This window comes from Ammospiza nelsoni, chromosome 3, assembly GCF_027579445.1.
Source record: "Ammospiza nelsoni isolate bAmmNel1 chromosome 3, bAmmNel1.pri, whole genome shotgun sequence".
NCBI lineage: Eukaryota > Metazoa > Chordata > Aves > Passeriformes > Passerellidae > Ammospiza > Ammospiza nelsoni.
Genome location: NC_080635.1, coordinates 20,784,792 through 20,799,993, shown reverse-complemented (window position 1 = coordinate 20,799,993; position 15,202 = coordinate 20,784,792). Strand labels below are relative to the sequence as shown.

The window sequence follows — 15,202 nt, the reverse complement described above, 5'->3', positions numbered from 1 at the left end:
AACAGGTAACTCCAAGACTTGTACACATTTTACATATTTAATATAATCCACAGATATCCTTCTACTGTACCCAAGTCATTCTACAGCTTGCATTTGCTGGATTTGCTACTTACCTCTCCTCCCTGAGCGGGACATAAGAGGGAAAGTACCAGTTAAGATACTTTCAAAGACTGGGTCAGGCAATTCTCTGTCCAGTTCTGTGGAGTCTTCTTGTTCCCACCATGGAATGACCCCTGTAATTCCACATGCTCCACCTGATTCGTTTTCATGAAACCAATCACTCTGCTCATCATCACCTGTGTGAGGGCAGGGTCCCCCAAACCCCCAAAAAAGAGGGAGGAGCAGAGAAAATAAAAATCAGATGTTACCATCAATAAATACGCTGACAGGATTATTATTTCTTTCACTTTATAGCTGTATAACAATTACTCCTCTATAGCAGTTTTGTTTGGAAAATGTTTCTCAATAGCATGACAAACATTGCCATCAATGAAACATCATAAAATGTAATGCTTTAAAACCAATTTACAATAGTGAAAACAATAATAAACTAGTTAATCCTTTTGGCAATAACTGTGGGGAAATCCATTTAAGTTACTGCACTTTACATATTAACAAAAAAACAAGCCTTAATCTCCTGCAGGGAATTAAAAGGTATAAAACTGAAACTGGTTCTTTGCAGCTGATAATGGTATATAATTAGCTTAATTTCATGATTTGTATGGCTAGTAAAAAGGGAAAACAATCATGAACAGATGTGACTAAATGAAGTTAATCTGATTAAGTTCATTTAGAAATAAGTTTTGAAAAAGTTGATTTTAAATGAAAACTGACAGTACCACATGATTGAGAATTATACTGCATTATAATACAAAGTTGGTAATTTTTACTGACAATATTTATCTATGTAGAATTTAAATTAAGAAATAAGTCAGGACTGAAAATACAAGACTGAAAATTTGATCTTAAAATTAGCTCATAACCACACTGGCAACTAAAAAGAAATGTTTATGTTTGTTTTAAAACATGTTCTTTCATACACACCATCTAGTTTCAGAAGAACAGAAAACAGCTTCAAAAGACATGGGAAATTTTCTTTCCTCTACCCAAAACTTAGATTAGGTATGTGCTATACATTTTATTCTACTTCAAACTATCCAACCATGTTTCATTATTTCTGCACATAAATTATTTGTTTGACATTTCCATTTTTATTTGGAAATAAATTAAGCAAGATACAAATGTAAGATTTGTGAGACACAGATTTCAAGAATAAAAATGCACTTGTGCAAAGTTTCACTGTCACTCAATGCCATAGTGGGGAAATACAAATGATGAAAACCAAAGCCAAAATTTCATGAAAAATAAAATCCAACACACTTTCTCCAAACAAACTGTTACAATGTAAATAATATTTGAAATCAAGCACAACTGAAAATGTCTGTAAACATACAATCAGAACAAGTACTTCTAGAAAATATAGAATAATTAAAGGCCTTCACTGGTCACTTGCAGGTGAAATGGGATCCTTACACCTTTAATGATGACTACTAAAACCAAAATTAGCAGAGGCTACAGAACAGGAACTTTTAGATGGAAGACGGTGAAAACAAAGGTGAGAAGAGATACATAGGTCAAAAAAAGATTTAAATTTCTTTGCATTCCTGAAGCATTTCTACCTGCTCTCCCTATTCACTCTAATCCTCATTTATAGCTATGACATTTCACAGAGGCATTCACCATTAATTCCATCCTCATTTTGTTACAGCCAGGTATGGGCTTTTTGGAGGAACTCTAAGAATACTTAAGAGGGACACTGGTGGTGGTGGAAGGAGAACCACACCTTTTAATTAGATTGGTCTGTGGTTCAGAACTAAGGTTGAAATCGCTTGTTTTGATTTTCCAAACCTTTATGTTTGGAAACACTTTTTCCAAATCTTTATGTTTGGAAACACTTTCCAAACTTTTGTTTGTTAAACTTCCTCTCTATATTTGTCATGAGAGCTCCAGATGCCTTCATTAACAAGAAATACTATCAGGAGCTCAAAAGTTGTCTTCTTACTCATAATTCATCCATGGAGATAAGCACAGAATTCTGAAATGGGGGTCCATGATGAGTTCAGGGACAGAAGCTGTAAGAGGCAGGGAGTGCAGCCTTGGGAGAAAGCTACAATTTCAGACTGGGGTGGTGGAATGTGCAATAAAACTAACAGCAGCTATGGAAGGAAACAGATATCTTTGCTATATACCCAATAGCAGTTCTTGGGGGAAAAAAAAAGAAATTACTTTTCCTTTTTGTGCAACAGGAATATTAGTATGTCAAACAATCTTCTGTTAAGTTACCTTAATTTTTATACTATTACATACTTCCCTAAGCACTTCTGTTGCTTACAGCCAAAGGCAGACTTTAGATGTGAACCTCTTAGTCTTTTTCCACATGACAGCAGCATCCAGATATACTTGGTTTTTAGCTTCCTTGTCTGTGAAATTAAACAACTCTGAATCCTCTGAATATTTTAAATCATATTATCACCTTGAGGCAAGTATAAGCCTATTACTACTATTCTTATCCAGGTGATACCACTCACAAGTCTTTTACTTACCAGTTGTTTCACCTTGAAGGGATGCCACTTTCAGAGCCAGGGGAGACCACTGCATTTAATTCATTCCCTACCTCATACATAGAGGCAATAAAACACAGAGGCCTCCCCATTCAAAGAGTTTGGTAACCAAACAATTGGATTTTATCCTACTTTAATTTGCAGCTCTCAAAAGGCAGCACAGTATTCATAGCAAATATGATCTTAGGCATACTAAAAGCTGAAAACAATATTTTTGCCTTCCAAAGATTCATTACACTGTCCTTTCCTCCTAGGATGCTGATTCAGCATAGGACTACAGCAAATTATGATATTTTTCCAAGGTACAGGAAAGGCAGAAAAATCACCAGATATTCAAAAATAGAGCCCATGCATCCTCCTAAACACATTTTAAAAATATATCAAACTTGTTTATGTGTAAGGTTAATGCTTCAATGAATTACTTCAAAGTAATTTACATTGAATTAGAACTGCACTGATCAGTCCAATAAAGTCAATTTGAGGCTCAGAAATGTCAACTTCAATCCTAAAATTTTCAGGCCAGTTTCTGGCTTAACACACTTTTTTTAGTTATTTTTAGGCCATCCCCTCCTTCCAATTACTGTTTCCCTAAAGTTCACTCCGTATTATGACGTCTATATATTTATGTAAGTACTGCTCCCATGTTAAATTCCTTGCCTTCTTCTTTAAGAAGTTTAGAAAATTATTTTATATGAGCTTCTGGTGGTTTTCCTATGGATGAAGACCCCTTCTGCATCACTATCACTTTCATGTTCAGAAAAACTATACCTGAATCATACTTTAGCTAAAGCAGTGCAGTTTTACAACAAACTTTCCACCGCACATTAAGAGAGAGTCCTACCTCCCTTTCTGTTTTATTACAAAATGGCCAGATCAGGCTCACCAGCAGCCATTATATGTGCTTGCCTAGAACAATCACAACACACTTTGAGAGGTTACTGTGAAAAGTTTGGCATCAATGTCCTACAAACCCCACGTGATGCTGTGCTGCTCTGTTATCCACCAACCCACACACAGAGAACAAGAGCACAGGGTCTGTGAATATCCTGGGATTTCAGTGTCATTTCCAGGACCAGTGTATCTCTTTCTAGGTAAAAAAAAACCCCACTGCTAAGCTGTAATAATCATTTGGAAATATCAGGATATTCACTGTAACACATCCCAGGAGTTTCAGGAAAACAGAAACTGAAGTTACCCCTTCACAGAGGAACACTGCATCTTGCTCTTTGTGCTTTACAGAACTACCCTGACAGAAGCTATACATGTAAAAGGTACACTATAGAAATATTTAGGATTTCAACTACTCAGGTCATGTGCAACAGCTTCATCTTATTTCTTTTCCATCTGTGAAGACTATAAACTTATTTTCCACACCAGTTCAAACCTGGTGTGATTTCACTTTCCATTGCACACTCTAATTGTCTTCTATATGGGGAAACACACCCTGTCACCTGCAGCTACATGCAGTACAAGGTGCAAATTAGTTCCTCACTAGAATTCTTCTACTGAATCAGTACTGGGTCATCTTCATAAAGGACACAGTAATTAATATATGTTTAATGGTAAAATAATGAACAGCTATCTTTAAACGCTTAGCCACATCCACAGTGGAACTCTGACATTCTCTGACCTTCTCCAATTTTAACTGTTTAACACTTTATTAAGATAATATTCCTTCCTACTTGCTTAAATCTTACAGGACATTTCAAGTGTTGCATGCCATGATTTAAGAAGTCTTAAGTCAACTCTGAATTTCCCCAAATGTACAAGTATAGATGAACCAGGAACACACATTATGTTTTCTTTGCTATACCCAAGCTATAAAGCTCATTAAAGAACATCCTTGCAATTTAACTATTTCTTCACCCAAAACAGGGTATCATCCACTAGTGTCTGAATAACAATAGTTTTGTTAACACTGTGTTGAAAGCTTAACTTGTGAAGTGTCTTTGACCTGTGCAGTGCCTTGAAACTGCAGGAGATGCTACTAGTTAGGCCTATCACAGATTTGCTATTTTATGCTGCAATGCATAACTAGACATTTTGGCTCAAGATTCTCTTAAAATTTTCCTATACCAGGCATGACACTGCTTATTGTTAAAGTTTTTAATAATTGCAAAACAGCCAAGAAAATACAACCTGGAACAAAAGGAAAAAAGAGGAAAAAAAAAGGGAAGTCATGAGGATTTCTCATACATAAGCTTCAGGTGCTGCTTAGGTCTTTCAATTACTTTGTTGGCAGATTCTTCTACCTCCATACTTAAGAGCTTGATAGAAAAAATACTGTGGTTCTATCTGTTAAATCTTACCCCTAAAATGCCCAATTTGAAAACCTCTGAAGAAAATACAACCCACAAAAAGTCACTTGAGGTTTGTTAACAGTTCAGCAGCTACCTTCATCCCTGACAGTACCATCACAAACCATTATCTTTAAGCTTTTGCTGACTAACTCTTCAGGGTTTGCAATGTTTCACAGAATAAAAACATTTGCCACACTGGGCCTGCCAAAATTGAGCAACAATTACTTCTGCCAGAAGGAATTACCACAGTGGACAGAGCACAACAAGAGAGCTGCTTGTGCTCTCTCACATGACTTAATGTAAGCACTTGGGTAACTTGGAAAAGGAGGGCAAACAAGGCTGGGCTCAGATAAGGACTCCATGGGAACCAAACAAATCAAACAAAGCTGGAAGACTGGAACAGAGAAAGGAAAAGAGTACAGAAGTCTTAAAAAAATGTTAGATGGTACAGCACATATTAGGAGTTGGAGAGAGGATTTTCAAGTCTCAACAATTTCTCTTATCATATCTCATAATTGATGAGAACTATCCCAATTAAAGCTACACCTGGTTTTCTTTAATCAAATTATCAAAATTGAAACTCTTCTAAGATTCTGTCCACAGAAAATTAGATACTGTAACAAAATTTATCTCCATATCCTTTCTGAAAAATTTTGGAAAACATTAAAGGTCACAAGATCAGGCACTCCAAAGTTCATAATTATTTATTTAACTGGTCAAATGCTCCAAGAAATTGCTGCTTTAGTCACTTTCCTAGAATGTGCCCCAAAGGATGATTTTGGGAATTAAATAAAGTTTTATAGATATTACTTGTCTGCAATAAATGAGATGTGGTTCTTGATCTCAGAAACACAAAACAAACAAATGTTGCCCAGAAGAAAAGGAACCTCTTGTCCTTTGCTACCCAAACTTGCAAGTGATGGCAGGCATATCATTTAAACTAAGTATTTCACCAGGCAACATTAATCAATCTCTGGTTCTCCACTTGACTTAGCAGAAACCTGAAGTCAGAAGTGCAGAAAATTTGAACTACAAATGAGGTCAAGATGCTGATGCTCTGAACATAGATATATAGAGATGTTAAAGATTAGATATAGATATAAGATATAGATATCCTGGAGGAGGGACAGTGGTTAGACAGAAATTAAGAGTCTAGCTTTAAAACTACAAAATAAAACCAGCAATTTCTTCCCTTAATACATTTCCATCCTGTCCTCTTCCAGCTTTGTTTATCACACCTAGGCCTTTCCTTTGCTTCTATTAGACTGACTTTCTTCTTCCTTCATTCTTGTCAATTTAGTATGTGTCTCAGTTCAGCTACAAATTAACTCACAGAGATAAAATAACCTCACCTCAATTAAGGAGAGTACAAATTACTAGTATTTACTATTGGGGGGAATAAACATTATTAGAAAATCAACAATTTTGGTTTTGAAGTAGGATCTCTGATAGTACTTTCATAGAAAAGTCTCACAAAACCAAAGCTATAATGCAGATGTGTCTGAGTTCCACTGTGAAGCTAACAGTCTTCTGATCATACCCACAAAATTATTAGTTCAAAGGAGAGATTGAAAAAATGTTTTGTCATGACAATATCCTTTTAAGGTTTATTTTTATTTGTGTTTGAGAATACATTTTCAGGTCTAATGCTTTCTGCTTGAAAATTGAAAACTGAAACAAGATTCAAATACCAGACAAAATTAAGAGCTACAGCTTTAACGAACCAACGCTAAAAAGGTAACACCATACCACTGAGAAAACACAGTCGGTCACTGATCCCTCCTGTTTTCTTTTCCCACAAAATATATATGAAAACCAGAAACCAATATGTTTTCAGTCATATTATTCAAAGGTTTAAATAATATAGTTCAGGATTTAAGGATAAAAATATTTATAGAAATATATCAGAAAGGTACTGGAAAAACATGTGCAATTAGGAAGTGTGATAGGTCATCTTACATATAAATGTAGAGAAGAAATGCTTTAAAAATTCCAAGTCAGAGGAGAAATTCAAATAGGGAAGTAAAAGCAAATCTGTTTGACTCATACTTAAAGACTTCATGCATTGTAGCACTGAACATAAATCAACCTAAATCAATCTAAATTTTCAAAGAGAACCTAAACTCTTAAAAAAACATGAGTTAGCACAACCAAAATCAGATACTCAGGCTGGGAGGTACAGTTTGTGTAGCACAAGTTATCATTGAACAAGGAAGGTAACACTTCTGTTTTAAGTAGGAAAAATCCTCTCCCTACTGAAGATAATCCCAACCCCCAAAAAAACAGATGGAATGAGAAACTAAAAAAAAAGAAAAAGCCCCAAATGTTCCTTTAACCTAGGTTTGTGGAATGGGTCAGGATTTTATTCCTTGCACACACTCAAGTAGTCCTTGGCAAACTAATACCTCTGTTACCACTAACCTAAAATTTCCAACAGAAAAGCAAGTCTTAAATACTTGAGAGACTACTTTCTGTCTCATTTTTGTATCCTGTCAAAGATAGCAAGTTTCTACTCCAATATAGCATAATACAGGTAAATGTGTTGCAACACAGACTAAAGCTGATAAAAACCCCAAACTGTTACTTCCATCCTCAACAGTTTTATCACAGAAAAACATGTGAAAGCATTACGTGTACTAAAACAAAAGTTTTAATCTTCACCGCATTTCAGATTAAAGAAATGTTTTTTAGAGGGAAGATGTTAAACAGCTCAAATCTCAGTCTTAGACTGCAGAAACAGCAGTTTGTTTGAAATTACTTTGAAATTACTTTTCAAACAAATTAGTGAATGAAAAAGAACTATTAAAAAACTCTACCAGTTTGGAGGAAAAGAAAGAAAAAAGCCATCTCAAAAGAATAGTATGAGAAGTAGTACTATAATCAGAGTCCTGTCAGAAAATTGGAGGAACTAAGCAATTAATATAGATGATTTTTAGGAGATGCTCAAGTTTTTAGTAACTTTATCATATTACAGGGGCTGTTTCTCAACATAGCATTTGACTAAGTCATGTAGTCAAGACACCCTCTGTTAACATTGAAAAAAAAAAACAAAACAGAAAGCAAGCTATACTTCCACTCAGTAAAACAGTAATAGAAACTGAAATACAATAATTAACCTATGAAATAACTTGTAACGCTTACAGAATTTCAACTGATGTGGTTTGAGGGGTGGAGAAGGGAAAGATTGTTTCAATACCTTGTCTTCCCTCATCATTGGTAAACAAACCAGCATCACTGCTGCTCAGACTGCTGGATTCACTGTAATAAGAGAAAGAGAGAAACAGATCAAAAGAACAATTGATCTTTCAGTCGTAAAATTTTAAGGAGACAAGGCTGTGCTCAGATTGAACTTAAGCCCAACAGAGATCAGAGAGAAAATAGGATGATTTTTTTTAATCAAACTGCAAATATCCCAGTTCCATTAACTACAAAGCGTATTATTTTTGGCACATAAAACCATAGGAATCTAATGGTACCCTGACAGTAAGCCAGATGTGACTGCAACGAGGTGCTGACACAATTGATGCATTTTATTATCTCCTTCCATCAAATGCTCACTGCTCCCTTCTTATACTGAGCAATTCAGCTTGATCCTGGAACACCACTGCTCAATAAAATAGGAAAAGTCTCAATCAAAAGCAGCCTAAGCCTTCCTTCAGCACATGAAATATAAGAGTCTGAAAATCAAATTATCTTTCTGAACATAATTTGCAAATATTCTGGAAAAGATACTGCTCAAGATTTCATGATGTTCCACTCAGGGGGAACAGAAAAAGTTTCTAATAAAGGTAACCAATTAAATCAAAACAAAGGTCACCCTGAAGAAAGTAAGTATGATTCAGGATCATCAACAACAACAAAAAAAACAAGGCACAGTTTACTTTGCTATGACTTCCAGCATGGCCTTAAAATTAGAATGTGTGTATACAACATGCACACACATCTCTAAATGAAAAGACATGAGCAGGTATTTAGTTCTTTGCTGTATGCACACTGTTACATACAATAACTCATGTGTCCCTAAACAGTAAATCAGACTGGTCTTTTAATAACACAGATAGGACTTGGCTGAGTTTCACATGAAAGGACTTTTCTGTAAACCCTTTATTTCACTTTTTATCAAGAGAGTAGCTATGTTATGGAGGTAATATTCTCACCAAAATTTTTATCACATTTTACTTAGTTTGAGATGTAGAACAACTTGAGAAAAAAACTCAAACACTTCAGCACAAAAATTCAAGTACATTTTATAAATACTACGGCTACTCTTGATGTCCCCATACAAGTCACTCACAAGAACTTCATGTCTGTTTTTACCTTTGTATACTCATTCATATTACAATTTGCATGCTGTCCTATACTTGAAAAAACTATTTCCAATTATTTTTAAATTTTAATACTCAATTATTTTTATCTGTACATCAAATAACTAGTACACTTGAGGAAATTATTTCCTTTTAAATTCTAATTTCTTACAAAAGCAAGTCTCGAGTTTTTTAATATATTAGTTATTCATATAAATATATGAACTATATAAAATTAATCTAATTCATATTTAATTATAAGCATATATATTTGTTTTTAGTATCTTCCTTTGGGACGCATCCCAACAAGATTTGAAACACAATATGGTAGCAGATGACACAAAGTAGTGTTTGAGTTTTTAAAGCATATATGTATAGAGAGAGACATAGCTCTGTGTTTGAAGATTAAGTTGCCTTAATCTTTGCTGTATCTTATGTATCTTAGGCTTATCCAAATTCTTGATGCATAAGCAACACTTACACTATATCTTATACATAATAAAATCAGAACAGACTTCAGCACTTGCACAACTGCCCTAAGCAGAAGTAAAGCAATATGCATGCAAGGAGAATGGAACCATCTTTTGTGAGGGACACCAAGACTTGAACTTTCTAATACTGCAAGTCCTAGTAATTGCCTTTTAGCAAACATCACACCCTCACTTTATTTATAACACAGATGGCTTTACTGTCCCTAGATTTCTTTGTGCATAATTTTACATCATCCATTTAAAAGGAAACAACATCCCTTCTTCATAGATTCTTTTTGTGCACTTATTGTTTAATTGCATGTTTTAAAATAAAGACAGGAAATCCTTTCAACCCTGATATTTCAGCCAATTTCCCAACCAAAAATTCCAATTTTGAGAACCGGCTCGATCCCTTTTTTAAGATATTTAAATTGTGAAAAAATTCTCACTGAAGGACTAGTCAGCACATAAAAACATAACCACTTGAAATTTTTGAAAAAATTCTAAAAAAATTTAAGAATTCAAACTAACACTGGCTTGTCCATGGCAGCCACAGTGCTCACTCTCCTCAGACCACAGTCACATTGGGCAGGGATTACAGCTGAGATAATTGCTAGATGGCAGTCATTTCACTGAATAAATTCAAAACTTCTGGAATTAATACATTAATAGATAAGTACATGAAACTGAAATTATGATGGAATATATTTCCAGTTTTAATATAATTTTGCAGAGTATACTGCTTATTCCTTTGCTTTATAATGAGAATTCCACTCCCAGTAAGACTTCAATGAAAACAGAAAAATCCACAGACTCTTTTTAGTCCTATAAAATAGTGTGTGCAAGCAAAAATTTGGAAGAACAGCTAAGCTATCCAAAAAGCTTTCACATCTTTATTTCTGTATTTCTGGAAATAAAGAAGAAATACTTGTAATTTGCAGTTCCTATGACTAATGAGCTGCCTGGTGCCCTGGTTTTATATGAGACATGGGAGCTTTGTGCTGTCCCCAGGACCTGACCAGCTCCTGTTTGCCCCCCAGCCACAGTGGGTGGTGCCTCCGAGCTTCACTGCTGCTTCTCTTTCAAAACAGGCAATTGAGATTTCACCTCTCTTTAGTCACTTCAAACACAAACAAGAGCCAAAGCCGGTGGGAATCAAATAGCACCCAGAACATCACACACTGCTGAATTTGGCTGAAACTGACCAAAAGCTGTACAATGAGGATAAAGATGGATAAGCTCTGATCACAAAAATCTCATTTCCAGTGCTTAAAACAATCCTCCCAGGAATTCATCTTTGGGATCATTTAGATGCTGACATTTCAAGAGTTTGAAGACTCCTCTTTCAACTTCAGAATCATGCACTTAAAATCTGGTTTTTGGTGCTTGAACACACACATGCAGAGATAAAAGACTGCCAAAGAAGGGCCATTTAACATTTTTAATGTGCACTTCCAAAACGTGTTATTTTCTGATAAGGTCATGTATACTCTGAAAACTTTTGACTGGTTTTAGAGCCAATCAATTTAACTCCCATTAAAAATTATCAGCTTGGTTTTGTCTCTAAAAAACAAACTTCTAAAAAATTAGTCCTATTTTTAAGAATTACTGAACTATTACACTGAATACTACTGCACACATTACTGCATACAAAACAAAAGCAACTTTGTATACTTTTTATTCTTCCTCTTCCAGCAAGCCCTGCTGAAGTGCAAGTGTTATCCAAGATGCTTTGTTACCTCTTTGCATCTTGTACAATCCCATCTTCCCTTTTAAAATCTAAGCTTTCACTTTCAGAGCAGACTTTTCTTAAGAGTTTGTTCGTTCTTTGAAATTCTTCTAGTTAAATGATCTCTAATAAAGGCACTGTTGCATCTAAGTAAAGTTAGATTAAAACAAAATTATGCACATACGAAATATTCTGATACTGTATCACCTGAGAGCTTTCTAGGCAGATTTCTAGCCACACTATGAAATGCAAGTTTTCTAATTCAGTGATTTCAAAGCTTTCTATTCAGTAGAATGACAGACCACCTCAACTGTTTGCATAAGCAGAAAACCCTATGAAGATGAGAACGGTTTTAAAGACTACTTACTGGGACCATATACAACAAGCATTTGGAATACTGGGGCCATATACAACAAGCATTTGGAATATGACTTGAACAAAAGCAGCATTTGGGGTAACAAAACATCAAGTATTTTGAAGAGGAAGATCAGCTTTTAAAACAATAATGTTTCTTTTGAGAAAGAAGATTCAGACTGACCTGATTAGTTTGGTTCTTGGAGTCTAAAAGAGAATATCCTAATTGAACACTCTTCTCTCCATCCAAAAATTAGCTACAGAACTTTTGAGTTGAAGAACTGTTACCCTTATAGCACAACAGAAAGTCTTTCATAAATGAGAAATGTAACAAGAATATGGACATATGAAAAGCTATACAATGGTTCCTAGTGCGAGGGAAATTTTTAAACATCTGTCCCAGACATGGAGGAACAGACTCCAAGTATTGTCAAAGAAAAGACAAGTTTTCTAAAGGCTTTCTAACAGCACAGACTCCAACTTGCATGCCAAAGGGAGATGTCTACACTGGCTACCCTGAAGGATGAGTTCTGCTCTAGTAATTAACATGTAAGGAAAAATGTTTAAGGTTTGGGATTTATTCAGCTCTTCCAGCTCCTTCTTGTTCACAGGTGAGGGACAGAGCTAGTACATAACAGAAAGACTTAGGACTTTTCTGACCATAACTGGAGTTAGTCACTTACCAATGCTGCTGTTATTACAGTAACCAATCTGACTGCTCTGGTCAAAACCACTCTCTGCACCTCAATTCTATCTGTTCAGTAAGGAAAAGGCTTAACAGTTTATAGATAAATTCCTACAAAGACAACAGGGACACCAGTGCCATCAGGGAACTGATCAAAATAATATCTTTGAAGACGTGTCTGTCTTGCTGACACTTCTGCATTCAGAACCTGGCTTGTGGAACAAACAAAACCAGCCTTACTAGGCCCTGCAGTTAACATCCCCTGTGTACAGTAGAAAAATGACTTATACCTTACTGTGTTGTCAAAATAGTACTTTGGAAACAATTACCACTGTAGTATGACTGTTGTCTGGAATGGATGGATGAGGTGTACTGCCAAAGGGTCATCATTCCTCCATTTTTCTAATGGTAAGCTCAGGTGTTTCTGAACTGTAAATTGGTTTTTGCATTTCGTAAATGATGTATATCCTTGGCAACCTGCAGACTTTTTATGCCCATGACACACCAGAACATACTGTCTAAATGGTGAATCTAAACACTGACAACCCTTCTGACAAATAGAGATAACAATCAAAGTACCAATGTCTAGAAATTGGAAAAACACTAAATTCTTATCTGACAACTGTTACCAGTTGAAATATCCAGAAAAACCTGTGTCATTCATATGTGTATTTTGTCACTCTTGATCTTGAAACAATTAGAATGCATTATTTCTCTAAACTGTTTTCTTGGTTATTCCTCTGCTACGTCACTATTTTATGCAGAATTCCTTAACTTGATCAACTAATACATAAAAAATAGTAGATGTAAAAAAAGTAAGAGTAACTTGTTAAAACAGATACTATTGATGCTAGAATTTAAACTCTGGAATCAACAAAAAATCTAAAGTTTCTCAATACAAGGAACAGTAATAAATGCAAACAAATATTATCCAAAGTTTCTCTAAAAAGAAAAAGGAAGAATAACCTGTCACTCATGTTCTCATCTGAGCCTTTTTGCTCCTCATATTCCATTTTGTCCTTATTTGCTTGACTCACTTCTTCATTTTCTATAACTACTCCTTCATCCAAGATTTCTGGACCTTGTCGAGCTGCAGATACTTTTCTTTTCTTCACTTTGCTCTTGGAAAACTCCTGGTGCTGGTATGATTTATTGTTATTGTCCATTTCTTGATCTCTGCTGTTATCCTGCTGTTGAGTTATTGTCAGTGCATTAGAGACTTCTGACGGCAGATCTATCGCCATGCGTTTTACCTTCCTCCTCCTGCGCAAAGTTCTGTTTCCCAAACTGTCCACAGCCAAATCTGGTTCGTGCCACAGAGGCCTTTTGCCTCTAATGTTATTCAAGTTTGAGGAGGGCCTACGTTTAGCAACCAACAGCTGGTCATCAGAATCGCTGTGGTCTTTCTTGGTGGCATGATTGTCCCTGTAGTCTTTGTTTGATTCCTCCAAACTGGAATCAGAGCCCTCACTCAGGCAGTGCCCAGTCTCCCAGGGGTGATGGGTGGTAAATGAACGTCTTTTCCGTCCCCTCCTTTTCCTTGCTTGCCTCTTTAGAAGACAAGACACGCTTCGAGAATGATCTCCAGTATCAGCAAAACCTCCTCTGGCTTGCTCTGAACTTTCTTCCAGTGCTGAGACCAGATCATGAACCAGCTCCTCCATAGTCCTACTGAAATGCCTATAGATTTCAAAGGGAAAAAAGCACACAAGAAAACAACAAATTAATTAAAAGTGCTAAGCATAAACTACAACAACCTCATAGGACAAAATCATTTTAGACACCTTAGGCAAAGCAGAATAATCTTTATAGGATGGCCACTGACTCTTTCTGCCAAGAGACAAAACCTTGCCAACCAGTCCTACAGAATTTGAAGCACATCAGCATGTGTTCCTTTTAAAAGGTATCTTCCCAAACTTCTGTCTTGGAAAGAAAAGGCAGCCAGGGGCTTCCCCCCATTGGTTTGTGGCCTCACTGTTGTTGTTTGGTTTTAACTAATTTCATCACACTTATAAGACTGCCAGGAATCCCACATGGCAAGAGCATCAACAGTGAGCATTCACTCTAACTGCAGGTAAGGGACACATCTTAAATTTAAGAATGGGAAATGAAATACATAATATTCTCCTTGTATCTATGTATAACAATGACTTCTGCTTAAGACTTTCATTATGAGAAAATATTTTTAAGGATGATTATCTCCTAATGTTGCCTAAATGCTAAAATTAAGTTAAGACAGCAATTCTTGGATAATGACTTTTTTCCTACTAGCAAATAAGTCTGTCTTTCCAAATGGCTGACATCTGTTTGATTTTAAAAAAATAGCAATTCAATGAAGTTATATTGGGTTGAGAGAATACCCAACTACAGGTAATTCTAGAGTATTGAATGTAAAAGTTTGCTACCACATGTAGGCACTTGCATCCATAGAATCCCATAATCGCATAAGGAAAACAATTCCTAAAGATACAGTGTCAAATTAAGGCCTTAATGTTTTGCTTCTTCCTCTTCAAATTTCACTAGCATTTAGCACATCTTTAACTCAGTAAGTTCACCCATGCATTACATGAATGTAATTACAAAAACATTAAATGATTGCTGCTGAACTCTAATCCCTCTCTGAAGGATGAGAACCTTCTCCATATACACAGCAATCAGACTTTCATATCAAAACATCAGAAGACCCCTTTCCTTGAGGCAAAGCAAAGAATAATTTTCATGCTTGCTACTACATTGCAC

At 35.7% G+C, this 15,202-nt stretch overlaps 1 protein-coding gene across 1 annotated transcript in view; it reads right to left on the bottom strand.

The window, feature by feature from the left end:
• Nucleotides 1-15,202, bottom strand: part of GPATCH2 (G-patch domain containing 2) — a 119,069-nt gene that overhangs the window by 96,721 nt on the left and 7,146 nt on the right. Inside the window, exons 2-4 of the mRNA XM_059468549.1 lie at nucleotides 13,430-14,143; nucleotides 8,118-8,179; nucleotides 114-296 (exon numbers count right to left, since the gene is read on the bottom strand). Coding sequence (XP_059324532.1) covers nucleotides 114-296; nucleotides 8,118-8,179; nucleotides 13,430-14,143 — 959 coding nt within the window. The remainder of the gene's footprint in view (nucleotides 1-113; nucleotides 297-8,117; nucleotides 8,180-13,429; nucleotides 14,144-15,202) is intronic.